General features: G+C 39.8%; 1 protein-coding gene and 2 pseudogenes across 1 annotated transcript; 2 read left to right on the forward strand and 1 right to left on the reverse strand.

Moving 5' to 3' along the window:
• The window catches only part of LOC123743870 (uncharacterized), a 105,149-nt pseudogene that overhangs the window by 10,812 nt on the left and 66,838 nt on the right, over positions 1-27,499 (reverse strand).
• LOC145879972 (uncharacterized) lies at positions 7,644-9,167 on the forward strand (annotated as a pseudogene).
• Positions 9,813-12,652, forward strand: LOC106608739 (uncharacterized). Its single transcript, XM_014206843.2, has 6 exons — positions 9,813-9,878; positions 9,983-10,330; positions 11,012-11,362; positions 11,552-11,683; positions 11,852-11,886; positions 12,251-12,652. The coding sequence occupies exons 1-6, from the start codon at positions 9,839-9,841 to the stop codon at positions 12,389-12,391; spliced, it is 1,047 nt and encodes a 348-aa protein (XP_014062318.1). The 5' UTR covers positions 9,813-9,838; the 3' UTR covers positions 12,392-12,652.

Genomic DNA, 27,499 nt, shown 5'->3' on the forward strand with positions numbered 1-27,499 from the left:
TCAGCCATCCACTTCCTTATGTCTGAAACACAGGCTTCCAGCGAGGGCAATTTTGGGGCTTCACCATGTTTCATCGAAATGTACAGCTGTGTGTCATCTGCATAGCAGTGAAAGTTAACATTATGTTTCTGAATGACATCACCAAGAGGTAAAAATATAGTGAAAACAAGAGTGGTCCTAAAACGGAACCTTAAGGAACACCGGAATTTACAGTTGATTTGTCAGAGGACAAACCATCCACAGAGACAAACTGATATCTTTCCGACAGATAAGATCTAAACCAGGCCAGAACTTGTCCGTGTAGACCAATTTGGGTTTCCAATCTCTCCAAAAGAATGTGGTGATCGATGGTATCAAAAGCAGCACTAAGGTCTAGGAGCACGAGGACAGATGCAGAGCCTCGGTCTGACGCCATTAAAAGGTCATTTACCACCTTCACAAGTGCAGTCTCAGTGCTATGATGGGGTCTAAAACCAGACTGAAGCGTTTCGTATACATTGTTTGTCTTCATGAAGGCAGTGAGTTGCTGCGCAACAGCTTTTTCAATTTTTTTGAGAGGAATGGGAGATTCGATATAGGCCGATAGTTTCTTATATTCTCTGGGTCAAGGTTTGGCTTTTTCAAGAGAGGCTTTATTACTGCCACTTTTAGTGAGTTTGGTACACATCTGGTGGATAGAGAGCCGTTTATTATGTTCAACATAGGAGGGCCAAGCACAGGAAGCAGCTCTTTCAGTAGTTTAGTTGGAATAGGGTCCAGTATGCAGCTTGAAGGTTTAGAGGCCATGATTTGTTTCATCATTGTGTCAAGAGATATAATACTAAAACACTTGAGTGTCTCCCTTGATCCTAGGTCCTGGCAGAGTTGTGCAGACTTAGGACATCTGAGTTTTGGAGGAATACGCAGATTTAAAGAGGAGTCCGTAATTTGCTTTCTAATGATCATGATCTTTTCCTCAAAGAAGTTCATGAATTTATCACTGCTGAAGTGAAAGACATCCTCTCTGGGGGAATGCTGCTTTTTAGTTAGCTTTGCGACAGTATCAAAAATAAATTTTAGATTGTTCTTATTTTCCTCAATTAAGTTGGAAAAAATAGGATGATCAAGCAGCAGTGAGGGCTCTTCGATACTGCACGGTACTGTCTTTCCAAGCTAGTCGGAAGACTTCCAGTTTGGTGTGGCGCCATTTCCGTTCCAATTTTCTGGAAGCTTGCTTCAGAGCGCGGGCATTTTCTGTATACCAGGGAGCTAGTTTCTTATGACAAATGGTTTTTGGTTTTAGGGGTGCGACTGCATCTAGGGTATTGCACAAGGTTAAATTGAGTTCCTCAGTTAGGTGGTTAACTGATTTTTGTACTCTGAAGTCCTTGGGTAGGCGGAGGGAGTCTGGAAGGGCATCTAGGAATCTTTGGGTTGTCCGAGAATTTATAGCACGACTTTCAATGATCCTTGGTTGGGGTCTGAGCAGATTATTTGTTGCGATTGCAAACGTAATAAAATGGTGGTCCGATAGTCCAGGATTATGAGGAAAAACATTAAGATCCACAACATTTATTCCACGGGACAAAACTAGGTCCAGAGTATGACTGTGGCAGTCAGCAGGTCCGGAGACATGTTGGACAAAACGCACTGAGTCGATGATGGCTCCGAAAGCCTTTTGGAGTGGGTCTGTGGACTTTTCCATGTGAATATTAAAGTCACCAAAAATTTGAATATTATCTGCCATGACTACAAGGTCCGATAGGAATTCAGGGAACTCAGTGAGGAACGCTGTATATGACCCAGGAGGCCTGTAAACAGTAGCTATAAAAAGTGATTGAGTTGGCTGCATAGATTTCATGACTAGAAGCTCAAAAGATGAAAAACACATTTTTTGGGGCAAATTGAAATTTGCTATCATAAATGTTAGCAACACCTCCGCCTTTGCGGGATGCGCGGGCGATATGGTCACTAGTGTAACCAGGAGGTGAGGTCTCATTTAACACATTAAATTCATCAAGCTTAAGCCATGTTTCAGTCAGGCCAAACACATCAAGATTATGATTAGTGATTAGTTCACTGACTATAACTACCTTGGAAGTGAGGGATCTAACATTAACCTCTATGGGCTAGGTGCGTCCCACCTACTCAACAGCCAGTGTAATCACGTGGCACGATATACAAATACCTCAAAAATGCAAAAACTTCAATTTTTCAAACATATGACTATTTTACACAATTTTAAAGACAAGACTCTCGTTAATCTAACCACACTGTCCGATTTCAAAAAGGCTTTAAAGCGAAAGCAAAACATTAGATTATGTAAGCAGAGTACCCAGCCAGAAATAATCAGACACCCATTTTTCAAGCTAGCATATAATGTCACATAAACCCAAACCACAGCTAAATGCAGCACTAACCTTTGATGATCTTCATCAGATGACAACCCTAGGACATTATGTTATACAATGCATGCATGTTTTGTTCAATCAAGTTCATATTTATATCAAAAACCAGCTTTTTTACATTAGCATGTGACGTTCAGAACTAGCATACCCCCCGCAAACATCCGGTGAATTTACTAAATTACTCACGATAAACGTTCACAAAAAACATAACAATTATTTTAAGAATTATAGATACAGAACTCCTCTATGCACTCGATATGTCCGATTTTAAAATAGCTTTTCAGTGAAAGCACATTTTGCAATATTCTCAGTAGATAGCCCAGCCATCACGGCTAGCCATTTAGACACCGACCAAGTTTAGCCCTGACTAAACTCCGATTTACTATTACAAAGTTTGATTACCTTTGATGTTTTTCATCAGAATGCACTCCCAGGACTGCTACTTCAATAACAAATGTTGGTTTGGTTCAAAATAATCCATAGTTATATCCAAACAGCGGCGTTTTGTTCGTGCGTTCAAGACAATATCCGAAGTGTAAATAAGGGTCACGAGCATGGCAAAATTCGTGACAAAAGATTTCTAAATATTCCATTACCGTACTTCGAAGCATGTCAACCGCTGTTTAACCTGTTATGCTAGGGGGCAGTATTTTCACGGCTGGATAAAAAACATACCCGATTTAATCTGGTTACCACTCCTACCCAGTAACTAGAATATGCATATACTTATTACATATGGATAGAAAACACCCTAAAGTTTCTAAAACTGTTTGAATGGTGTCTGTGAGTATAACAGAACTCATTTGGCAGGCAAAAACCTGACAAGGTTTCAGGCAGGAAGTGGCCTGTCTGACAAGGTGTCGTTCTTCTTGTCTCTGTTTATTGAAGAGTGAGGATCTTAGCTGTCCCGTGACACTTCCTACGGCTGCCATAGGGTCTCAGAAGGCGGTAAAAAGCTGAATCGTGGCTTTGCAGGCTCTGGCTGAAAAAAAAGTAGCGCGTTTGGGTAGTGGCTGGTTACAGTACTGTGAGACTCAGGTGCGTGCCCGCGTCGACCGAAAGCTTTGTTTACTTTGCTCAGTTTAGCTAAAAGGAGATTCCCGGTCGGAATATTATCGCTTTTTTACGAGAAAAATTGCATAAAAATGGATTTTAAACAGCGGTTGACATGCTTCGAAGTACGGTAATGGAATATTTCGATTTTTTTTGTCACAAATTGCGCTATGCGCGCGACCCTGATTTACCATTTCAGATAGTGTCTGGGACGCACGAACAAAACGCCGCTATTCGGATATAACGATGGATTATTTTGGACCAAACCAACATTTGTTATTGAAGTAGCAGTCCTGGGAGTGCATTCTGACGAAGACAACAAAAGGTAATGAAACTTTTATAATAGTAAAGCTGATATTGGTGAGTGCTAAACTTGCCGGGTGTCTAAATAGCGAGCCCGTGATGCCTGGGCTATATACTTAGAATATTGCAAAATGTGCTTTCACCAAAAAGCTATTTTAAAATCGGACATATCGAGTGCATAGAGGAGGTCTGTATCTATAATTCTTAAAATAATTGTTATGCTTTTTGTGAACGTTTATCGTGAGTAATTTAGTAAAATGTTAGCGAATTCCCCGTAAGTTTGCGGGGGGTATGCTAGTTCTGAACGTCACATGCTAATGTAAAAAGCTGGTTTTTGATATAAATATGAACTTGATTGAACAAAACATGCATGTATTGTATAACATAATGTCCTAGGGTTGTCATCTGATGAAGATCATCAAAGGTGAGTGCTGCATTTAGCTGTCTTCTGGGTTTTGGTGACATTATATGCTGGCTTGAAAAATGGGTGTCTGATTATTTCTGGCTTGGTACTCTGCTGACATAATCTAATGTTTTGCTTTCGTTGTAAAGCCTTTTTGAAATCGGACAGTGTGGTTAGATTAACGAGAGTCTTATCTTTAAATGGCTGTAAAATAGTCATATGTTTGAGAAATTGAAGTAATAGGATTTTGAAGATTTTGAAAATCGCGCCACAGGCTGGCAGTGGATGTTACGTAGGTGGGACGAATTCGTCCCGCCGGTCCCATAGAGGTTAACACAGTGCCCAAATAATGGCCAGAAGTATACAGAATGGTGTCATCTGCGTAGAGGTGGATCAGAGAATCACCAGCAGCAAGAGCGACATCATTGATGTATACAGAGAAGAGAGTCGGCCCGAGAATTGAACCCTGTGGCACCCCTATAGAGACTGCCAGAGGTCCGGACAACAGGCCCTCCGATTTGAAACACTGAACTCTGTCAGAGAAGTAGTGAGAAGTAGAGAAGTAGTGACCCAGGCGAGGCAGTCATTTGAGAAACCAAGGCTGTTTAGTCTACCGATAAGAATGTGGTGATTGACAGAGTCGAAAGTGTTGGCCAGGTCGATGAATACGGCTGCACAGTAATGTCTCTTATCGATGGCAGTTATGATATCGTTTAGGACCTTGAGCATGGCTGAGGTGCACCCATGACCAGCTCTGAAACCAGATTGCATAGTGGAGAAGGTACGGTGGGATTCGAAATGGTCGGTAATCTGTTTGTTAACTTGGCTTTCGAAGACCTTAGAAAGGCAGGGTAGGATAGATATAGGTCTGTAGCAGTTTGGGTCTAGAGTGTCTCCCCCTTTGAAGAGGGGGATGACCGCGGCAGCTTTCCAATCTTTGGGAATCTCAGACGATACGAAAGAGAGGTTGAACAGGCTAGTAATAGGGGTTGCAACAATTTCGGCAGATCATTTTAGAAAGAGAGGGTCCAGATTGTCTAGCCCGGCTGATTTGTAGGGGTCCAGATTTTGCAGCTCTTTCAGAACATCAGCTATCTGGATTTGGGTGAAAGAGAAATGGTGGGGGCTTGGGTGGGTTGCTGTGGAGGGTGCAGGGCAGTTGACCGGGGTAGGGGTAGCCAGGTGGAAAGCATGGCCAGCCGTAGAGAAATGCTTATTGAAATTCTCAATTATAGTGGATTTATCGGTAGTGACAGTGTTTCCTAGCCTCAGTGCAGTAGGCAGCTGGGAGGAGGTGCTCTTATTCTCCATGGACTTCGTTGTGGATCTGTGTAATCAGGGAAATATGGGTCTCTCACTCCCCCCTTATTTTTTCTCACTCTTTCTTTCTCTCTGTCTGTCTCTCTCTCACTCCCTCACTCTCTCTTTCTCTGTATTTCTCTCTGTCTTTCTCTCTCTCCCCCTCTCTCTCTCTCTTTCTCTCTCTTTCTCTTTCTTTCTCTCTCTTTTTCTCTCTCTCCTTCTCTCTCTCTGTCTCTCTCTCTCTCCCTCTCTCTTTCTTTCTCTATCTCTGTCTTTCTCTCTCTCCCTCTCTCTTTCTTTCTCTATCTCTGTCTTTCTCTCTCTCCCTCTCTCTCTTTCTGTCTCTCTTTCTGTCTCTCTTTCTGTCTCTCTTTCTGTCTCTCTTTCTTTCTTTCTTTCTTTCTTTCTTTCTTTCTTTCTTTCTTTCTTTCTTTCTTTCTTTCTTTCTTTCTTTCTTTCTTTCTTTCTTTCTTTCTTTCTTTCTTTGTCTTTCTCTTTCTGACTCTCACACTCTCTTTCTCTCTCTCTGTCTATCTTTCTCTGTCTTTCTGCATTGACTTTCTCTCTATGTGGTTTCCAGCAGGATGTCTCAGTGGTGTCAGTCAGTTGTTTCACATACTCTATAATTGCTCTTCAAGTTGCCCATTTTAGCAGCAGTAGACCACTATTTTCATGAGGCAGCTTGATATCTACATATATATTCAACTGAAATCTGTGAAAAACCACAATGAACTTTCTATTGGGTCATTTGACCTAGACTTCTGAAGTACTTTGCCCCACACACACATGACAGTTTTAAGTGTGATGTAAAGTATCATCATCATCATCTGGGACAAGAAGAATGAGTTTCCTCATATTTATATCATGGGAGGGCTTTTATCTGTCCATACATTGGAGAATAAAATGTATATGAGATATTGCTGGCTAAGCAAAGACTATTATCATTGTTTCTGTAGATGTTTCTCTGTGTTATGAAGTGACTGTGTGGTGGTCATAGAAGCCCTCGAGGATGACAGGGTCATAAAATGTGGCCAACAAGGTCACAACTACTGTATGACTCCCATGGACCACAATGGCAAGAACAACAGATGAAGTAAAGTGATCCATTGATGCTTGTGGTTATGTCTTATACGTTCAGGTGGACAAGCCCTCAGGTGGACGGCTGTAGTACATAGTATTGTAGACATTTTAAACTGAGGCCTAATAAAGGATAAATCCACACTAGTCACATTCAGTTTCAAAAACAAAAATAAACATATTCAAACGTGGAATGTGATAAAGTTGTGCAACACATGTTCAAGCTGTACAACAACATGAATGCACAGTGTTTGTTGCATTCATGACCTACTGGCCAACCAATCAAATTTGAACATCCAGATCAGACGGTACCGGAGATCAACCAATGAAAGAAAAAACAAGTGTCACGGTTGTCGTATGGTAAAGCGGACCAAGACACAGCGGGGAAATGTGCACTCATCTTCTTTTTATTTAAACGGACAAAGAAGGTAAACCAAAATAAATACGTACACAACAAGAACACAACTACTAATAACAGCCCGCTAAGGCAACAAAGCTATACCTAGCACAATCTCCCACAAATACTAAAACAAACGCATACCTATTTATAGAACCCTCAATCAGAGGCAACGAGAAAACACCTGCCTCCAATTGAGGGTTCAACCCCCAATTAACTAAACATAGTAGTACAAATAACTAGACTGAACATAGAAATACATCAACATAGAATAGTGCCCAAAACCCGGAATACTAAATCAAACACCCTACAACTAACACAACCAGCCCGAACCACATAAAACAAATACCCCCTGCCACGTCCTGACCAAACTACAATAACAAATAACCCCTATTACTGGTCAGGACGTGACAACAAGTTTCCTTTCTCTTCTGTTCTGTAGAGAGATTGCATTTCACACAGGTCAATATCATCACTTGAAGGAACAAGCAAGATGGACCAACTCTTCATCTTTCTTTTCATCTGGAAAGCTTGCAAGTAACATCTAGCTCAATATACTAATCTTATAACTGTTAAACATACATTACAGGTTCTTACTATATTTGGTACATGTGTTTCCAACATGGTCCATTTATTATTTAAATTCAGGTACATCTAAAACACAAATAATTGTTCAGCGTGTTTCATTCCAGAAGGAGGCAATGTGGCTATTGATTGCCACATGACCAGTGAGAACATCAACTACATGATGTGGTACAAACTCACCACTGGCATGGTGCTTCAATACATTTCTACATTTTCCAAGTACCAGAGTGATGTACAATTCCACAATGAATTCAATGATGGGCGATTCTCTGTGTTGGCTGGCAAAAACACATTTCACCTCAACGTTTCTGACACAAAACAAGAGGACATTGGGAACTACTTTACATACAGTATGTCCTCTGAATATTTGTAATTCGTTATTTTATCTGTTATTTAACTTTGTTATCAGGCACAACTTTAAAGAGAAAGACTGTTATACAGCAACCTGTGTCGAAGTCAGTCCAACCAGGAGACTCTGTGACTCTGAACTGTACAATACACACTGAGACCTGTGTAGGAGAACACAGTGTCTATTGGTTCAGACATGGCTCAGGATAATCCTGTTCAGGAATTATTTACACCCATGGAGACAGGAGTGATCAGTGTGAGAAGAGCCCTGAGGCTGGGTCTCCTACACAGAGCTGGGTCTACAATCTCTCCAAGAGGAACCTCAGCCTCTCTGATGCTGGGACTTACTAATGTGATGTGGCCTCATGTGGGAAGATACTGTTTGGGAACTGGACCAAGCTGGACATTCAAGGTAATTTCACTTAGTTTTTAATGGAAAACATGTTTAGATTTGGTATGTCATTTTAGGCGAACATTTAAAAAAAAATGGGGCGGATCCTTAAGAGGTTAATTAAAAACATGTTTGTGTCATGTTACCTGAAGAAATGATTATTACTATATTCATTTACTCTTGTATTGCTAGATAATGAGCATAATAAATCATGTAATTCTTTGGTTTCAGAGTATGATTTCCCCCTGACTCCCACTGCTCTTGTGCTGGTCATATCAAACATTGTGGTTGTGATTGTCATCATTCTATTGACATGTTGGATATGCAAGGAAAGGACCAGAGGACCTGAAGGTAGAGTCAGGCTTACTATTGTTTTGCATGTTTCCTGCATATGACTAGTTACACTAATATACTTGCTGTTGTTTTGCATGTTTCCTGCCTATGACTAGTTACACTAATATACTTGCTGTTGTTTTGCATGTGTCCTGCATATGACTAGTTACAGTAATATACTTGCTGTTGTGGAATTTTTCATTGACTATCATTTTTTACTATGTCCAAACCATATTGATTGTTTCAGCGAGATAGCTTGTATATGTAATACGTTTTCCTTCTTGTTTTTAATTTGAAGATGAAACCCCACCAGTCAATCAGGAAAACTCTTTGTTGTATCACGTTTTTCTCCATCTCAAAAGGGTTTGTCTAGGAGATGTGACCAGTATAATGTCTTGTTATGGCTCCACCTCTCTCACACAGAACCAAGACAGTGACGTGGTAAACTATGCAGCTGTGAGTTTCACCACCAAGAAAAGCTCCTCCTCCAGAAGAGAGAGAGCCCAGACCAGCAGAGAGGATGCAGAGTACTCTGAGGTCAGGTACCTTCAGCAGGAGAGAGATATGGGAAGAACCTCACCACATTGAACTGAAACCACATCCATATACATTAGAGATAACTTTGAAGGCCTTGTGATGACTGGTAAAATAACTGCTTTTTGGACGTAAATAATAGCTAAATAAAATAGGAAATAGCTCTACTTGTAACCTAGAGAAGCAATTTGTATTAGAATATTCGATGAGTAGGCTTTCATTGTTTCTCTAAAGAATTAAATATGCTAATTGAATAAAGGTGTCTGATCAGAAATCACTGCTTCCTTATGGAGTTTGTTATTACACCCTAGTGTATTTTCATCATGTTATATGTTACGTTTAGGTATATTAAAATGTTAAACAAATTACCCTCTAGGTGAACTGTGAAGTCAAAGTAAAAACAGGGTAGTCCCTAAGTAGGTTTGAGTTTCCTTACTCACAACATGGGTCTGATCCAAACATCATATTTTCAGGTTGTATTGTCTTGTTTCCATTCTTGCAAAATTACACTGATTCAAACTTCATAGAAAGACTGTTCCTGTTCCACATATGACCTACTCGGCAGCCAATCAGATGTTGAGCTGAACATACAAATCTGACAGACCAATCAGACGCCACCTAGATCTGACCAATCAGACATAAGATATGTGAGTCTGTGACTTGTTAAGTACAGGATGCACTTAACAAATCACCCCTGCTCCAGAAAAGCTAGAGGTGAGGACAAGATGGTTGAGCTCTTGGTCTTTCTTCTTCTCTGCAACTCTTGTAAGTGACACATTTCCCAAGATAGTCTACTTTCCATCTGTGTTCAATAATATGTGTTTGCTATACAGTCTTTTTCTCAATGGAAATACCTAATTTTGTTTCAGATGTGACCAAATCATCTGAGATTTCTCAGCCTGCTCCATTCCTTGCAGCAAAGTTGGGGGACAACGTGACAGTTGAATGCCATGTAACCAGTAATGTTGATCACATGGTGTGGTACAAGATGACCACTGGCAAGAAACTCCAGTGTGTGGCAAAGGCAGAGATCTTTTACAAACATGTACATTATTTAGGTAACTTTAGAAACGGGCGTTTTGGTGTATTGATAGAAAAAAGAAAATGTCACCTAACTATATCTGCTACGAAGCCAGAGGACATTGGAATATACTACTGTGGACTTCTGCGCTTAAACTTTGTAGAGTTTGGACCTGGAACTGCCTTGATGGTTAAAGGTAATGATAACACAGTATTTACAACGAGTACGTTTACATGTACACTAATAAACTGATTATGGCAGAAGCCTGAGTACGGTGTTAGTCATGTAAACACCTTACTCTGCTTATCTTAATCGGCGTAAGGTCGCGATCGTAGTAAGCATACGCCGATTAAAACACCTGGTTATCTGAGAAATCTGTAGAATTATGAGGACATGTCATCACCTTAATTGGCGTTCCAGTGGTTTATTTGATCTGTACATGTGCTAGCACCAGTCGAGCAAGTCTAGCCCTTTAGCATGAGGAAAGTCAGTTCGGAACAACTGAACGTATGCGTCTTAAAAGTCGTTTTCACATAGCTACAAACTTTGTATGTCCTAACTCAGAATGAAATATCCTCTCCAAAATGAACATGCTCCCTCTGGTATACATTTGATTTTGATTGCCAATTTTCTGCAGCCTGATTTCAGATGTGTCCATGTAAACAGGATTATTAGGAAAATCGTTTTTTTCTTGCAAAGCATATAAACATTTTAATCTAACTACTATATTACTCTGACAATCCACAATAATCACATCATTGTGTGCATTTGACCATAGTATTAGGTGAATCAGTTGTAAGAGGAAAACAAATGCCGGTAAATTAAAACAAATTTATTTGTGGATGTAATATTGAATAATGAATTATTAATTTCAAAGGTGCTCAGTTGAACAGTGATACTGTTGTACAGCAGCCTGTGTCTGAGTCAGTCCAGCCAGGAGACTCTGTGACTCTGAACTGTACAATACACACTAAGACCTGTGTAGGAGAACACAGTGTCTATTGGTTCAGACATGGCTCAGGAGAATCCCATCCAGGAATAATTTACACCCATGGAGACAGGAGTGATCAGTGTGAGCAGAGCTTTGAGGCTGGGTCTCCTACACAGAGCTGTGTCTACAACCTCCCCAAGAGGAACCTCAGCCTCTCTGATGCTGGGACTTACTACTGTGCTGTGACCTCATGTGGGGAGATACTGTTTGGGAACGGGACCAAGATGGATATTGAAGGTAATTCCCATTTAATTTGTAAATGAACACAATGATATATTCATAAGAATTAACCTAAAAAAAAGTACATACTTTTGTCACAACAAGATAGAGCTGTACCACCATTAGATTATTGGTGCATTATTTTATTGTTTGATGGTCTTACTACTTAGGGTTAATTAATACAAAATACCAGTACATTCTCCACAGTTCCAGAGCATGATTCTCCATTTGATCTGAGTCCTACTGTTCTGACCTTGGTCGTCTCCAACATCGTTCTGGGGATAGTGACCTTTCTACTTGTCTGGGCTCTGTGCAAGACTCTGAACAGAGATAGCAGAGGTATTACTTTATATCAAGTCTAATGTTTCATGTCAATAAATGTACATTCTGCAAATATCAATTCAATTTCCAACTTATAAGCCTAGTTAACTAACTACATGAGGTTAAACAGAAAAATGTATTGTCTTCAAATTAATTGCTGTCATTCCTCTATTTCAAACTTTCAAGGGAGGACAGATGTCCCAAAGTCCTTTGGCAGTCAGGTAATTTTGTCAATATGTATAAATACAGTATATTTTCAGTTTTTACTAGAGTGCTTCTTTACAACTGCTATTTAACTTTCCTTACAGCTAGTATTCAGTTTATGTGTGCTTTTTATGTTATTAAGCTTTTTTGGAAGTAATACGTCACTGTACTAGATGTAGCCTACTGATCTTTGTGATCGCTGTTCATTTTTCCATGAAACTTCTGTCTCTGTTACACTGACTGTCAGGTCATTGTAGTGGGTGTAACGTCTGATCAGTCATGTCTTTTGTAGAGTGTTTTCTTCCACAGGAGAATAGAAACATTATATAGTAGATCATGCTATCATCATAATGGTTTTCCTCATGGCTCCACCCCCCTCAGAATCAAGACAGTGACGTGTTGAACTACGCAGCTGTGAGTTTCACCCCCAAGAACAACTCCTCCTCCTCTAGAAGAGTGAGAGAGAAGACCAGCAGAGAGGATGCAGTGTACTCTGATGTCAGGCACCTTCAGCAGCAGTGAAATATATCACCACTGTCACAAAGACACCAAGAACTATTGGTAGCCTAATAAAACTGCTTTTGGTAACTGACATTAGTATGGCATTTTACACACAACAAAGAAACTGTAATTTGAACATTGTCTATATGTCAGATTTATATAATGATCCTGTAATGCCTTAAATAGCCATCACTTTTGACAGCTTGTAAGTAATCATCTAATAGAGAATCCTATTTTTGTTGTATGACTGTCTGTTTTTAACATAATAAACCATTAATTTATTCACACTGTACATGTCTTTATACACGCTGTCTACAGAACATCTCTGCGACCACATATACAAATATTTAGGAGAGACCTGGTACTTGCACACCATGAGAATATCTCTGACTACACATACTGCATAGATATACATATATATTATTTACAATAAATGCTCTCTTTGTAAGAAGTGCGGTGTCTGCTCACCCACCTACCAGGAAAGGTGTGATTTGATATATCTCCCACCAATCAGAGAAAATAGACTTTCTGCTCTCTAACTGTCAGGCAAGAAGCCTTCTCCATGGTAGACTCAGTGCTATCCTGGATATGGCTGAAACACACCGGGACATTGTGCAATTCCAGAGAGATTTTCCAAATACATCTCGTTTTGAGCTACATAAGGATAATTAGAGTTTTAATTTGACCCTATGGAATGTTTCCCATACTGATGTTGGATAATATCATTGTAGAATATTCTGGTATAATTAATACTATTTTGGAGATGGTGTGTATCTTGTGATTCAAGGTCAGTGAAGAAACAGAAAGTTTAGTAGAAAACTATGTTTCTAATTTGAATTTCAGATTTTCTTCCATCAGAATGTCTAAATGTTGTGTGGTTCTCTTTAGCCAATGAAGGAACTCAAGTGAACGGAACCAAGCTGGACAATGAGGGTAAGACGGTGTAAGAGCTGATAAAAAACGATGCACACATTTTATACAATAAGAAAATTACGTATTCTCCTCACACGGGGTGTGATAGAAAAAATGTATATTTACCTGATTTGTTTGATATTAATAGTTAAGGATTATATACTTAACAAATAGTAGGACATTTCTGTTCTGTTTAATTCTGTGTATCTGTAAAGAGATGGTTTCCACTCTAGCTTCCTGCAGTTAGTCTGGGCGTATGGTCACGTTAATGGGTTTTGCTAGAGATAGCTTGAGCTGACAATGACTTGCTGATAAAAACCTAAAGCTGGCATTCCATAGACAAGATGTGGTATGTGTGACCCTAGATAGAGATAGCCTGGAAGAGTTCAGAACGATCTCTCGTTGCCTCATCTTCCTGGTGTAACAGTTTAGCTTCTGTCCCTCTCATCGCCCCTACCTGGGCTCAAACCAGGGACCCTCTGCACACATCAACAGCTGCCTCCCACGAAGCATCATTGCCCATCGCTCCAGAAATGCCACGGCCCTTGCAGAGCAACAACTACTTCAAGGTCTCAGAGCGAGTGACGTCACCGATTGAAACGCTATTATCGCGCACCCCGCCAACTAGCTAGCCATTTCACACCGGTTACACTGGCATCTGGGAAACTAAGCCGGTTTTGGGGTAAAACAACATCCCGTGCAGATAACCAGGAGATGGACCAAGGTGGCTTATGGGAGGGGTGGAACCAGCCCTGACTCAGCATTTTAGGTCCTATATAAGATCTGTTTGTTTTATTATCGGTTACGCTCTGGGCCCAAAAGTCAAGACTGTTGTGTTGACTAGTCTCATTATTGCAATAATTCATCGATATTGAAAAAATATGATTGTTTGAAGAAACGACAAAGTCTCTCTCACTTGATTAGAATATTCCACAACAGGGGCACCAAATGTAGCTACAGTTATTATAATTTATATGTTGGGGATATTCTGGTCTGAAACCTTAAGAATTCCCTCCTTTCAAATGTATGTATGTATTATTCTCAAGAGAATCAACACGGATTTATGAACAACATAACATTATTATCCTGATAGCAACACACACTTTCTTGTGAAGGAGAGCTCTGGATATCTTGTGAAGGAGAGCTCTGGATAAATGTGTGCTATCGTTTGACTTTCTTATACTTTATACAAAATATATTATATATGAATGTAATATATCAATGTCATTAATTAATATTACACCAAACAAGAATACACAAAAAATATATGTTTTGTTATTTATTAGGGGAGAGCATGGACACTTCACCCACAGTCCAAGTGAGGAATTTGGCATTATATTTTGCCTGACATTATACTGCTCCACATTCATATAGGTTTCTGGAGTAATTTCGTAATTGTGGATGAAGTACTGTCGTGGAAAGGGTAGAGAAGCCCCACCAACAGCTGTCTATAGGCAATTCTGGGAATTGTCTATGTGGTCTGGCACCACTATGGTCTGGGACCACTGTAGGCTGCGACTACTGTAGTATGGGACAATTGAGTGTGTTTGGGAATAGTATTAAGTGAATGTGGATGTGAGAGCTCCTGACAGACGTGTACTACTTGGTGCATCACGTTTCTTGGAACCTCTCCATCTTGCTGATAATAAAGAATGATTCATTTAAGTTTGACTTCAGGTGTCTGTCACAATGGGTGGCTTGAGGAAGCAGGAGAGGTGGAGTCAGGCGCAGGAGACAGATGATTCCGGGAATAATACTTTTAATAAATATTTGCACGGAAAATACAAGCATGGAGTGCAGGGTGTGCAAAATTGAAGGCACCACCCTCTACGACAGAAAACTAGGGACACAGCCCAACAATAATTTTGTGGAAAAACACAGACCCTCACAAGCAACATCAGCCCAGACAATAAACAATCCCGCACAACCCACAAACCTAACTAGCTAGCCTAAATACCCCTTCCCACTAACAACTAATACAAAACAGGTGCGTAACTAACCTAGACCTAACTAACAGAATGTGAAACAGAGATCAGTGGCAGCTAGTAGGCCGGCGACAACGACCGCCGAGCGCCGCCCGGCCGAGGATGGTCGCCACCTTCCGTAGGTGTTGTGACAGTGTCCCTGGTGTTGAATTTCCACGACAGTATGTATCTCTCTCGTTATCTCTTCTCCTTTTTTCAGATATGAACATGGACTCAGAAAATGACGCTGCACTGAGCTTCCCAATGAACAGATCACAGCGTGGATGAGGGAGATGGCAGGATGGAGACATTTCCGAGACACTTTGTGTAAGCTCCCATAATGCAATTGCAGTGAAATACTTCCAGTCTTGTTTGAGTATGTTACCATATCATACTGTAACGATTAAATTATGAATTGAAAGTTTGATAAAGTATTATATGCAAATCTGCATCATAAACATGTGTGCATTTTACCTTGACATTGTCAACTAAGCTGACGAGTACTGAAACATTTGACCAGGCAGTAAACCACATTTATGTTTGTAACAGCTGAAGGACTGAGAAACTGAATCATTGACTTGATCTTTTTCCTGACAAGGTAGATGATGAAGAAGATGACAGCAAAGGAGAATTTCAGTTCGTATGATGGAGAGGAGGACAAGGATCCTCATATCTGCTTCAGTTGCCACTTGAATGTGTGCACCTAAAATAATTTAACCTTTTATATTTCCACATTTTTATAAATGTATATAATACAGTATTGGCTAATACAGTACAATAACTAAGGTTCATGTTTGTATATTGTTAACCTCTTGGGGCTAGGTGGGACGCTAGCGTGCCACCTGTGGTGCACTCCATCAACAGCAGGTGCATTTCAAGAGCGGCAAATTTGAATCCAAATAAATGTCAAAATTCAAATTTTTCAAAAATACAACTATGTTACACCATTTGAAAGATAAACATCTCCTTAATCTAACCACGTTTTACGATTTCAAAAAGGTTTTACGGCGAAAGCATAAATTTAGAGTATGTTAGGACAGTACATTTACAAGAGTTGTGTGTAATGTTTTGTCAAGTCAAAGACAGGGTCACCAAAACCATAAAACCAGCTAAAATGATACACTAACCTTTTACAATCTCCATCAGATGACACTCCTAGGACATTATGTTAGACAATGCATGCATTTTTAGTTCTATCAAGTTCATATTTATATACAAAAACAGCGTTTTACTATGGCATTGATGTTGAGGAAATCGTTTCCCTCCAATAACCGGCAGTCAAGTCAGCGTCACAAATTAAATAATTAAAATTAGAAAACATTGGTAAAATATTATATTGTCATTTAAAGAATTATAGATTTACATCTTTTGAACGCAATCAACTTGCCAGATTTAAAAATAACCTTACTGGGAAATCACACTTTGCAATAATCTGAGCACTGTGCCCAGAAAAATACGCGTTGCGATACAGACTAGACGTCATGTTGGGGAGATCTAAAATCGAAAATACTATGTAAATAATCCATTACCTTTGATTCTCTTCATCAGATGTCACTTCCAGGTATCACAGGTCCATAACGAATGTAGTTTTGTTCAAAAAAGCTCATCATTTATGTCCAAAAATCTCCGTCTCGTTAGCACATGATGTAAGCCAGCCGGACTTCTCGTCATGAACGAGGGGAAAAAATATATTTCCGTTCGTTCAAACATGTCAAACGTTGTATAGCATAAATCATTAGGGCCTTTTTTAACCAGAACATGAATAATATTCAAGGTGGACGAATGCATAGCCTTTTATAACGTATTGGAACGAGGGTACCCAACATGAAGTAGCGCGCCAGGTGTCTAATGGGACATCACCGTTCCATGGCTCTTGTTCGGTCAGATCTCCCTCCAGAAGACTCAAAACACTTTGTAAAGGCTGGTGACATCTAGTGGAAGCAATAGGAAGTGCCAAAATATTCCTAAACCCCTGTGTTTTTCAATGGGATAGGTTTAAAGTCAATACAACACATCAGGTATCCACTTCCTGTCAGAAAATGTCTCAGGGTTTTGCCTGCCAAATGAGTTCTGTTATACTCACAGACACCATTCAAACAGTTTTGGAAACTTTAGAGTGTTTTCTATCCATATATAATAAGTATATGCATATTCTAGTTACTGGGTAGGATTAGTAACCAGATTAAATCGGGTACATTTTTTTTATCCAGACGTGCAAATGCTGCCCCCTAGACCCAACAGGTTAATAAACAACCATATTGTATTTACCATGAATATTCAGCTTGGTCCCGTCCATATTTACATACAGCACAGTACTATATCACCATGTTTAATGGCCTGGCATCTGAATTGGTCAGCCCAAAACTGGTTACACTCTTCCTTGTAGCAAAGCAAAATTGTTAAACTCTCCAAAGAACGTTGCAGTGTTGGAGTGAGCATACAGAGATTAGATCAACACTGGAAGTTGCCCCATTATCACTTTGAACCAGTTGAAGTAGTTGCCAAGTTTCCCAGTGATAAAGCATTCCAAATTAACTGTGTCTCCAGCGAAAAGGTCTTTCAAATATCAGACCTAGCAAAAGCAAGAAACAAACCATAAAAAGATACATGTTTTGATTAATCAAAGACATCAATCTCTATTTCAGTAGTAAGTTTGCATCATTACAGCTGGCTCTACATACTGCAAATAACTGAGAGATGGCCAGACAGTGTTTTGTCATTGTCCTCCTCTGTAGATAGATACCCATTGTGTGTATAACAGTGGAGGCTCTTCAGAGGAGGAAGAAGAGGACCATACTCCTCAGTGAAATTCATAAAAACTAGTCCTTCTGTCTGACAGATGAGAATGGAATGATGGTCCCCAGGCCTGATTGGCTGTTCTGAGACCAGCAGAGAGAAGGAAGAGGACAGCCAACCGTATCATCTGTTCTACTTCTAACAGCGAACTCTGACGTTACAGTGGGGGAAAAAAGTATTTGATCCCCTGCTGATTTTGTACGTTTGCCCACTGACAAAGAAAGGATCAGTCTATAATTTTAATAGTAGGTTTATTTGAACAGTGAGAGACAGAATAACAACAAAAATATCCAGAAAAACGCATATCAAAAATGTTATAAATTGATTTGCTGTCTCTTTGATCTCATTGTGATCTCAGCGTGAATGAAGAGGTGTTCTCTGATTCATAACCAGACAGAGCAGAATAGATCTAGACACAGAATGTCCAGAACCTTCCTACAAGCTCTACTACTCTATGGATTGAGTAAGTAAGCTACTGTTAAATCTATCATGGAGACAGAGTAAGACTTACTGCATTCATCAAGTATAACCAGAATGTTCAGTGCAGCACTTCTTCCTCATTTCTAACATGTACATGTGATATCACCGATTACAGTCATTAATGTTGGACTTTGTTCTATCTGTTTCAGGTTTGGTCTCTGTTTTGGTTTCTCAGTCTCAGACTATGGAGGTCCGTACTTGGGATAACATCACCTTGCAGTGCTCCAATGTTACAACGGCTGTGGGACACACAGCATGGTTCAAGCAAGTCAACGGATCAGAGCCTGTGTGTATCTCGTCTATGTTCGGCTTTAACTCAACACCTGATCTCCACAATGGTTTTCAAAGGAGCCATTCTGAAATGTTCAGCAACAACACCACTATCTTTCTCAAAATCACTAAATTGGAAATAGCTGACCGTGGCCTGTATTTCTGTGGATTGTATCCACATAGCCACAAGCAACAGTTCCAAAAATTCAAGGTACTTTTTCAACTATTTATATGGCTAATCAGGAGTTATCATGAAACAAAGGCAAAACATTGCTAGACATATATTTTATCATTATAATTATTTATTCTCACAAATCTCGATGTTGAAGAAATACCAGTCATCTAAAGAAAGTGAGTATCTCTATCTTTCTCATGTAAAGTGCTTTCAGAAAGTATTCATACCCCTTGACTTATTCAGCACTTGTGTTACAGCCTGAATTCAAAATGAATAAAATGTTCTCACACATCTACACACAATGCCAGATAAAGACAAAGTGAAAACATGTTTTTACATAAGTTCATACCATTTCATATGATATCCTGTTGGGGGTAGGGGGCAGTATTGACACGGCTGGATAAAAAACGTACCCGATTTAATCTGGTTACTACTCCTGCCCAGTAACTAGAATATGCAAATAATTATTGGCTTTGGATAGAAAACACTCCAAAGTTTCTAAAACTGTTTGAATGGTGTCTGTGAGTATAACAGAACTCAAATGGCAGGTCAAAACCTGAGAGATTCCTTTACAGGAAGTGGCCTGTCTGACCATTTATTGGCTTTCTTTGACATCTCTTTCCAAAACTTAGGATCTCTGCGGTAACGTGACACTTCCCACGGCTCCAATAGGCTCTCAGAGCCCGGGAAAAACCTGAATGTCGTCATCCCAGCCCCAGGCTGAAACACATTATCGCCTTTCTCAAGTGGCCGATCAAGGGACAGTGGGCTTAGGCGCGTGCACTGGCCGCCCCCGTCTTTCTGTTTTTTCCTCTGTTTACCGAAAAGGAGATTCCCGGTCGGAATATTATCGCTTTTTTACGAGATAAATTGCATAACAATTGATTTTAAACAGCGGTTGACATGCTTCGAAGTACGGTAATGGAATATTTAGAATTTTTTTGTCACGAATTGCGCCATGCTCATAACCCTGATTTACCATTTCGGATAGTGTCTGGAACGCACGAACAAAACGCCGCTATTTGGATATAACGATGGATTATTTGGGACCAAACCAACATTTGTTATTGAAGTAGAAGTCCTGGGAGTGCATTCTGACGAAGACAACAAAGGTAATAACATTTTTTGTTATAGTAAATCAGATTTTGGTGAAGGCTAAACTTGCCGGGTGTCTAAATAGCTAGCCCGTGATGGCTGGGCTATGTACTTAGAATATTGCAAAATGCGCTTTCACCAAAAAGCTATTTTAAAATCGGACATATCGAGTGCATAGAGGAGTTATTTATCTATAATTCTTAAAATAATTGTTATGCTTTTTGTGAACGTTTATCGTGAGTAATTTAGTACATTTTTAGTAAATTCCCCGGAAGTTTGCGGGGGTATGCTAGTTCTGAACGTCACATGCTAATGTAAAAAGCTGTTTTTTGATATAAATATGAACTTGATTGAACAAAACATGCATGTATTGTATAACATAATGTCCTAGGGTTGTCATCTGATGAAGATCATCAAAGGTTAGTGCTGCATTTAGCTGTCTTCTGGGTTTTTGTGACATTATATGCTAGCTTGAAAAATGGGTGTCTGATTATTTCTGGCTGGGTACTCTGCTGACATAATCTAATGTTTTGCTTTCATTGTAAAGCCTTTTTGAAATCGGACAGTGTGGTTAGATTAACGAGAGACTTGTCTTTAAATAGCTGTAAAATAGTCATATGTTTGAGAAATTTAAGTAATAGGATTTTTAAGGTATTTGAAAATCGCGCCACTGGATTACACTGGCTGTTGCGTAGGTGGGACGAATTCGTCCCGCCTAGCCCAGAGAGGATATGTTACGAATTACAATTTGTATTGTATGTTATGAATTTGCAAAACGTAAAATATGTCACAAATTTGCTAAACTTATGATATGTTACGAATTGTAGATCGATGGCTAACATTAGCTAGCTCGCTAACATTAGCTAGTGTTAGGGGTTAGAGTTAAGGTTAGGGTAAAGTTTAGGAGTTAGGTTAATGGCTTAAGGTCAGAGTTAGGGTTCGCGGAAGGGTTAGCTAAAAGTGTTAAGGTTAGGGTTCGGGGAAGGGTTAGCTAACAAGCTAAGTAGTTCCAATGTGGCAAAACAGTTGTAAGTAGTTGAAAAGCTGCTAATATGCTAAAGTTGTCTGTGCTGAGATTTGAACTCGCAACCTTTGGGTTGCTAAACATTTTCATTATACTCCAACCCATCCATCCCAACCTGCCAGGGTGGAATAGTGGTACTCAATGTTTTGTTTTGGATTTGTCCCGAAGGGAATTTCTTTGCCACATGTTTTGAAGTTTTATTTTAGTGCCTTATTGCAAAGAAGATGCATGTTTTATCATATATTATTTCCTTCTGTCATTTAGGTTCGTATTGTGGAGTAACTACAATGTTGTTGATCCAGCCTCAGTTTTCTCCTTTCACAGCCATTCAACTCTGTAACTCATGTTGAAATCCCTCAGCAGTTTCCTATCCTCTCCAGCAACTGAGATAGGAAGGATGCCTGTATCTTTGCCATGACTGGGTGTACTGATACACAATCCAAAGTGTAACTAAGTACTTCACCATGAGCAAAGGGAAATTAAAGTACAGCTTTTTTTTACCCATCGGTGCCCTTCTTTGTGAGGCATGGGAAAACCTCCCTTGTCTCTGTGGTTGAATCTGTGTTTGAAATTCACTGCTTGACTGAGGGACCCTACAGATACTTGTATGGGTGGAATACAGAGATGAGGTAGTCATTAAAAAATTATGTTAATCATTGTGCGCGTGTGTAATTTATTCAAGGTACTCCTCGCACTTTTGTTTTGGGTTTCTACACTGTTTTTTTGTTACCTGTTTGTTTGGTCTTCGTCCCGGTGCCTTTACACGGCACGCCAAAATTTGGACTGAATAAAAAAAACTATTACGCATTCCTGCGCCTGTCTCCCGAATCATTGTTACCAACGTGACCCTCCATGTATCTGTGTTGTGTGTTTTTGTGTCTCGTCTGATCTTGAGGACCAGGATGAGGATGACTATCATTAGAAGGACATCGCCTTACCCACTTCCTGCATTAACATGAATTCATAACCTGCACAGGTGTCACAAAACTCAAAAATAGCGATAAAATAAATCACTTACCTTTGAAGATCTTCATCTTTTGGCAATCCAAAGGGTCCCAGTTACACAATGAATGGTTGTTTTGTTCGATAAAGTCCTTTATATCCCAAAAATGTCCGTTTATTTTTCTGCGTTTGATTCAGAAATCCACCTGTTCCAACTCGCCCAACATGCCTACAAAGGAATCTAAAAAGTTACCTGTAAACTTCGTCCAAACAATTCAAACAACGTTTCTAATCCAACCTCAGGTACCCTAATATGTAAATAATCGATAAAATTTAAGACAGAATACACTGTGTTTAATACCGAAGAAAAAGAACGAGGAGCACGCACTCATTCACGCGCACCAAAAGAGGGATACTTCGAAAGAATTCGAATACTTCTTCATTTTTCAAAAAACAAGCATGAAACAATATCTAAAGACTGTTGACATCTAGAAGCCATAGGAACTGCAATCTGGGTCCTAATTATTAGACTTTCCCATAGAAAAGCATTGAAAAGTCCAATGACCTCAACAACAAAGAAATTCCAGGATGGATTGTCCTCGGGGTTTCGCGTGCCAAATCAGTTCTGTTATACCCACAGACAATATTTTAACAGTTTTAGAAACTTCAGAGTGTTGTCTATCCAATGCTAATTATATGCATATCCTAGCTTCTGGGCCTGAGTAACAGGCAGTTAACTTTGGGCACGTTTGTCATCCAAACTTCAAAATACTGCCCCCCTAGCCCAAAGAAGTTAAAACCTCTTTGGGATCGGTGTCCAGCTAGCATTCCACTATGACAACATCTGGTGAAATTGCAGAGCGCGAAATTCAAAATACAAAAATCGTAATATTAAACATTCATGAAAATACAAGTGTCTTACATCATTTAAAATCTTAAATTCTTGTTAATCCAACCCCGTTGTCAGATTTCAAAAAGGCTTTACGGCGAAAGCATACCATGCGATTATCTGAGGACAGCACCCCACATCAAAATACTATTTTCAAACCAGCACAGGCGTCACAAAATTCCAAATAGCAATAAAATAAATCACTTACCTTTGAAGATCTTCCTCTGTTTGCAATCCCAAGGGTCCCAGCTACACAATGAATGGTTGTTTCGTTCGATAAAGTCCCTCTTGATATCAAAAAAGTTAGTTTAGTTGGTGCCACTGATCTCAGTAATCCACTCATTCAACATGCATACAAACGAATCCAAAAAGTTACTGGTAAAGTTTGTCCAAACAAGTCAAACAATGTATCTAATTAATCCTCAGGCACTCTAATATCTAAATAAATGATCAAATGTAAGACAGAGAATAGTATGTTCAATAGGGAAGATAAATAACAAAGAGCGCACACCTCATTCACGCGCACAACAAGACTACTTTTCTAATGAAGGACACCTTGGAAAAACTACAACGACTTGTTCATTTTTCAAAAAACAGGCCTGAAACCCTTTCTAAACACTGTTGACATCTAGTGGAAGCCATAGGAACTGCAATCTGGGTCTTATCTATTTGTTTTTCCCATAGGCTATCATTGAAATGCCTGTGATATCAACAACAACAAAAATTCCGGATGGATTTTCCTCGGGTTTACACCTGCCATATCAGTTCTGTTATACTCACAGACATTATTGTAATAGTTTTAGAAACTTCCGAGTGTTGTCTATCCAATTATATGCATATCCTAGCTTATGGGCCTGAGTAACAGGCAGTTTACTTTGGGCACGTCATTCAGCCGAACTTCCAAACACTCTCCCCGAGCCTTAAGATTAACACACGGGTCGCGACTCATAATCATCTGCACAATTCACAATGGCACAAAAGCCAAAACACACAGCACAGGTACTCACACGCACCAACGGACATTGTAACAATTATGGACAGCCCAATGGAAACCAAAGGGCACACTTATGCAAGTACTAATCAGTGGGAATAGGGGATAGGTGTGCATAATGAAAGTTCCGGAGTGATCCGTGACAGTACCCCCCCCCTGAAGCGCTGCACCAGCAGTGCAATGACACCGGTCTCGAGGACGATCACAGGAATGCAGTGCGGGTCGATCAAGATCCGATGCAGCTGCCGAAGTTGAGTTGTCGTCGGACGGGCCGGTTGCCACTGCTGAAGTTGCATCGTCGGACGGACCCACTCACACGTACCAATGGACATTGTAACAATAATGGACAGCCCAATGGAAACCAAATGGCACACTTATAGAAGCACTAATCTGTGGGAATAGGGGACAGGTGTGCGTAATGAAAGTTCCGGAGGGATCCGTGACATGGAGGACCAAAAGTGTTTTCTACAAGGTGTATATCGCAGATTATTGGGAGCAAACTGAGAGCAAACCACACATACCCATTTTCATAGTATTTCTGTCTGACCAAATGTCTCTATGGTATTGCACAATGTAACATTTATTTTTGAATAACTTTGTGTACTGACTCAAATGACTCTTTCCTTATTCAGATACCGAGGTTAAATGTTGTGGTTAATTGAGATTTGTTTGATACCCCTAATATTATTATATGTTTTCTACAGGATCTGGATCAGGATCCAGACTCTCTGAACTACGCAGCACTGAGTTTCCTTCAGAAGATAAGAAGACAGCTAAAGGTTAAATGATGGAGATGGAGTCGAATGTTGTTTCTGCTGCCAGAAGATAATGTCAAATGTTTTAATGTTGATATCAGTGTACTGTAGCACTGATAAAGAACTGATGTAATATATTTAATAGTTGTAGTAGTCAAAAATCCCCTTGTGACAGCCATCATGAATGGGGCCTGAGGTAGAGGAGGCGGGGCCAGTGAGGAACGCATCACTTCCTGTGTTGTGAGTGACAGGAAGGAGCAGCCCAGTGTTGAGTGAGACCTGCTGAGGTGAACATCACTGGGCCATTCATAGTCTTGACAGATTTTGTATTACTTTTTTAACTACTATTTAGAATTGATTCCCAAAATTTGACCACTTTTTTAAATTAAAGATGACATGGCCCTGGGCATATATTTCTAAAGATTTAGGATGCAAACTGCAAAAAATCTGGTGCACTTTTGACCAAACTCAAAATACTTGTAATGTCTGTACTGTATCTTGAATGGGAAATAATCAATAAAATACACATTGTTTTTTTACATTTGTGTGTATGATAATGGTGACACTGATAGAACTTGTTATTTTCCACTGAGGTAAAATCCTTTAATTCTCTCTCTCTGCTGAAGACCAGCAACCTGCACCACAGGAAGACTGGCCTAGAGCTCTCTCTCCCTCTCGTTCTCTGTCTCTCTCTGTCTCTCTCTCTCTCATTGTCACTCTCTCTCTCTCTCTCGCTCTTTCTCTCCGCATCTAACCACACACTCTCTTCTCAGCAATCAGAACCCACTTCTCTTTCCATCCATACTGCCAGACTAAAAATACCTGACCAAAACCAAAACCAAACTACTCCAGGCTCTAGACTAGAGAGTTGTGCACAATGTTTGAGGTGTACAATGACAAACACTATGATACTTCAAAACATTATCTGCTGTTGTTTTCATAATAGTCTGGTTGAATTTGTTTGAATGTATGATGTACAATGATATGGTGGACACCTGGGGTTTGGGACACCTGTACACCGCCACCTGCTGTTAAGTAAAATAACCACACATTTAGTGTTAAAAAAGCACACACACACTTTTTTGTATTGTAGGCTTACTTCAATCATAATGCATCCATGATGTGTTCGCATCCTTAGGGAATGCATATATAAACAATGCTACGTTTGTTATGGTTACATAAAACAGAAGGTTACTTAAGGCAAAAACAAAAGATGTGTGGTGGGTCGGAGTGGATGTGTAGGCGTAAAACGCAAACGTCTAGCAGTCCAAAGGTTGCGTGTTTGAATCTCATCATGGAAAACTTTAGCAATTTTGCAATGGTAAAAAGTACTTAGGAAAAATACTTTTAAGTACTACTTAAGTCGTTTTTGGGGGTATCTGTATTTTACATTACTATATATATTTTTGACAACTTTTACTTTTACTCCAATACATTCCTAATGAAAGTAATGTACTTTTTTACTCCTTACATTTTCCCTGACACCCAAGTACACCCAAGTACCTTTTGAATGCTTAGCAGGACAGGAAAATAGTCAAATTCAAGCACTTATCAAAAGAACATCCCTGGTCATCCCTACTGCCTCTGATCGGGCAGACTCACTAAACACAAATGCTTTGCTTGTGAATTTTGTCTGAGTGTTGAACTGTGCCCCTGGCTATTAGTAAAATAAAAAATAAAGAAAAATGGTGTTGTCTGGTTTGCTTAATATAAGACATTACTTCTACTTTTGAAACTTAAGTACAGTGGCTTGCAGAAGTATGCCACTTGGCATGTTTCCTATTTTGTTGCCTTACAACCTGGAATTAAAATGGATTTTCGGGGTTTGTATCATTTGATTTACACAACATGCCTACCACTTTGAAGAAACAAACAAGAAATAAGACCAAAAAAAAGAAAACTTGAGCATACAGTACATGACTATTCTCAATCCCAAAGTCAATACTTTGTAGAGATACCTTTTGCAGCAATTACATCTGCAAGTCTTTTGGGGTATGTCTCTATAAGCTTGACACATCTAGCCACTGGAATTTTTGCCCATTCTTCAAGGCAAAACTGCTACAGCTCCTTCAAGTTGGATGGGTTCCGCTGGTGTACAGCAATCTTTAAGTCATACTACATATTCTCAATTGGATTGAGGTCTGGGCTTTGACTAGGCCATTCCAATACATTTAAATGTTTCCCCTTAAACCACTCGAGTGTTGTTTTAGCAGTATGCTTAGGGTCATTTTCCTGCCGGAAGGTGAACCTCAATCCCAGTCTCAAATTTCTGGAAGACTGAAACAGCTTTCCCTCAAGAATTTCCCTGTATTTAGTACCATCATTCCTTCAATTCTGACCAGTTTCCCAGTCCCTGCTGATGAAAAACATCCCCACAGCATGATGCTGCCACCACCATGCTTCACTGTAGGGATGGTGTTCTCGGGGTGATGAGAGGTGTTGGGTTTGCGCCAGACATAGTGTTTTCCTTGATGGCCCAAAAGCTACATTTTAGTTTCATCTGACCAGAGTAACTTCTTCCATATGTTTGGGGAGTCTCCTACATGCCTTTTGGCGAACACCAAACATGTTTGCTTATTTATTTCTTTAAGCAATGGCTTTTTTCTGGCCACTCTTCCATAAAGCCCAGATCTGTGGAGTGTACGACTTCAAGTGGTCCTATGGAAAGATACTCCAATCTCTGCTGTGGAGCTTTGCAGCTTCACCAGTGCTATCTTTGGTCTCTTTGTTGCCTCTTTGATTAACCTCTTACATCTAGACGTTCCGCTAGCGGAACACCTGCTCCAATATCCAATGACGGGCGTGGCGCGAAATACAAACTCCTCTAAAATCCGAA

This window comes from Salmo salar, chromosome 07 (assembly GCF_965601325.2).
Source record: "Salmo salar chromosome 07, fSalSal1, whole genome shotgun sequence".
In the NCBI taxonomy this organism is placed as follows: Eukaryota; Metazoa; Chordata; class Actinopteri; order Salmoniformes; family Salmonidae; genus Salmo; species Salmo salar.